Source organism: Triticum dicoccoides, chromosome 4B (genome assembly GCF_002162155.2).
Source record: "Triticum dicoccoides isolate Atlit2015 ecotype Zavitan chromosome 4B, WEW_v2.0, whole genome shotgun sequence".
In the NCBI taxonomy this organism is placed as follows: Eukaryota; Viridiplantae; Streptophyta; class Magnoliopsida; order Poales; family Poaceae; genus Triticum; species Triticum dicoccoides.
This window is the reverse complement of record NC_041387.1, coordinates 447844942-447847051: the sequence shown is the minus strand read 5'-3', so window position 1 is coordinate 447847051 and position 2110 is coordinate 447844942. Positions and strand designations below refer to the sequence as shown.

General features: G+C 54.6%; 1 protein-coding gene across 1 annotated transcript; it reads right to left on the bottom strand.

Annotated features, from left to right (window-relative positions):
• Window positions 1-295: 295 nt before the first annotated feature.
• Window positions 296-1281, bottom strand: LOC119290805 (cysteine-rich repeat secretory protein 55-like). Its single transcript, XM_037569454.1, has one exon. The coding sequence runs from the start codon at window positions 1247-1249 to the stop codon at window positions 461-463; it is 789 nt and encodes a 262-aa protein (XP_037425351.1). The 5' UTR covers window positions 1250-1281; the 3' UTR covers window positions 296-460.
• Between the last annotated feature and the right edge of the window lie 829 nt (window positions 1282-2110).

Sequence of the window (2110 nt, the reverse complement as noted above, 5' to 3'; positions counted from 1 at the left end):
AACAACAGAGGTTATAAAAATTATAAACCATGTTTGTGAACCATTAGCGACGACTGGAAGCACGAGAGGTTCGTTCATAATTTTATTCCCAGTCGCTGCACGCGATGGCTACAGCTTACATACAATAATGCTAAACATATAAAGAGTTACACGCAATTACACGCTGACTAGGATTTTTTCCATCTACTAACCAATCACAAACTTGCCCCCCCCCCCTCCCCCCGGATTTTCAGGGGGTGGGCCGCTTCCTCACCTATTGACCAATCAAATTAACCCTTTTTGTAAAACCTTGTAATTCGTTTGTACGTGTAGTATTACTCGCTTACATAACACCTGCTTATTAAGTGCATGCAGCTCAAATATCACGTCTCACTTGCATCTAAACACCAAAGGTATGATAATAATAGCAATAGTACGTTATTGCATGAAGCACATCGGACATGTGCAAGGAGCCTCTACGTCAAGCGTGCACGACGATCTTGGTGTATTTCGTCATATCGGTGGTGGCGCGGCCATCGGCGCCGTCCAGCGGGAAGTAGAAGGGGTAGATCTCGTAGCGCACCCTACAGCTGCTGTAGTTGATCTGGCAGCCCTGCTGCGCGCCGCAGTAGTCGCCGAACTTGGACAGCGCCACCGAGACGCACTGCGCGCACGCCAGCGGCGCGAGGTCCCGCGTGCACTGCGCCAGGCCGTAGATGGTGACGAACGGCGTGTACTGGTCCTTGGACCTGCCGAGCCCCGCCCTGCCCGACGCCGACGCCTGCGCCGTCGCCTTGTTCATCACCTTCCCCATCGCCTTCTTGAACGGCTTGGGGTCGTCCGCCGCCTGCACGTTCACCAGGATCACGCCGGCGCCCGTGTCCGACTGCCCGGCGAAGTCTGTGTTATCGTACCGCATGAAGCAGAAGTCGTACCATATTCTGCCGTCGGACTGATAGCTGCAGGCGGCGGGGAGCTGCTTGGCGGCGTCCGCGAGGCAGGCGGAGCAGTCGCTGGCGGAGACGTCGCCGCGGCATTGCGCGAGGCCGTAGACGACGGTGCTATTACCCTTGCCGGCAACGGCCGTGGCGAAGCCTCCCGAGGAGCCCTTGGCGACGAGGTCCGACAGGACGGAGTCGATGTTGGCCTTGCCGCTGCCAGCGTACCTGGTTCCGGCGCAGTTACTGCCAATGGCGTCCATGGCCATGCCCAGAGGGAGCAGAGCCATGGCGACAAGCAGCAGCCCGCTGCGCGCTCTGCAAAGTGCCATGGTGCTAAGTGCTAACGATTGAGCTTGCCATGTGTGTGGCGAATGGTGGCAGCTTATAACGAGTGCGAGCGTGCTGCCTTTCTTTGACTGCTTAATTGGATTGCGTGCAACGCCAGACGTCGACACTAGAATGAGGCCGTGGACGGAGCTATTGCGGAATCAGCCAAGGGTCCATGCATATGGGCAGAGAGGGATGGGCATATCTTGCATATCTTGCTACTTGCTAGTAGTTGCTACAGCTAGCTGGTTCGCGGCATTTCATGACTCGTTGACTTGTCTTCGTGAGGATGTGGCTTAGAAATGGGTGGTAGGGACTGTGAGAATCCAATGAGTTTTGACTCCCTTGGGGAAAAGCCAATCTCGACGCAACGCGCTGTAGAAAATCCGCATTCGATTCCTGGGGCTTCAAAGGACCAGAGAAGGAACTAAAAAAGTTCGTCGCGCTAATAGAAAACTCGTTATTTCGAGCAAGCATTATGGAACAAAGACATGTAGGAGTAAGCCACACCCTCAGTTGTTTAAAGAAAAAAAATCTAAAATAAACCTTAAACTTATACGAAAGATAAATCGAACCCTAAACTCCTAATCCCTGAAATCAGCACACCGAACTATTTGATCCCGGTCTATTTTAAACCTTAAGGCCAACTCCACCGCGCGACCCTATCCTGTCCGCCCCCGTCCGTTTGGGGTAAAAGGAACAAACGAGACGGCTCAGCGCGCGGGCACAAACGGACTTTTGTCCGCTTTGTGTCCGCTTTCGACCCATCCCCGGCCCAAGTTTGCGCCGGTTTTGGGGTGAAACGGACAGCGCGCGGACGGGCGGGACGCGCGCGCTTGTCCTCCCCTGACCCGCCTGTCGGT

Bases quoted from the DNA above. Each gene is read 5' to 3' on its own strand.
- LOC119290805 (XM_037569454.1), bottom strand. From the start codon at position 1,249: ATGGCACTTTGCAGAGCGCGCAGCGGGCTGCTGCTTGTCGCCATGGCT.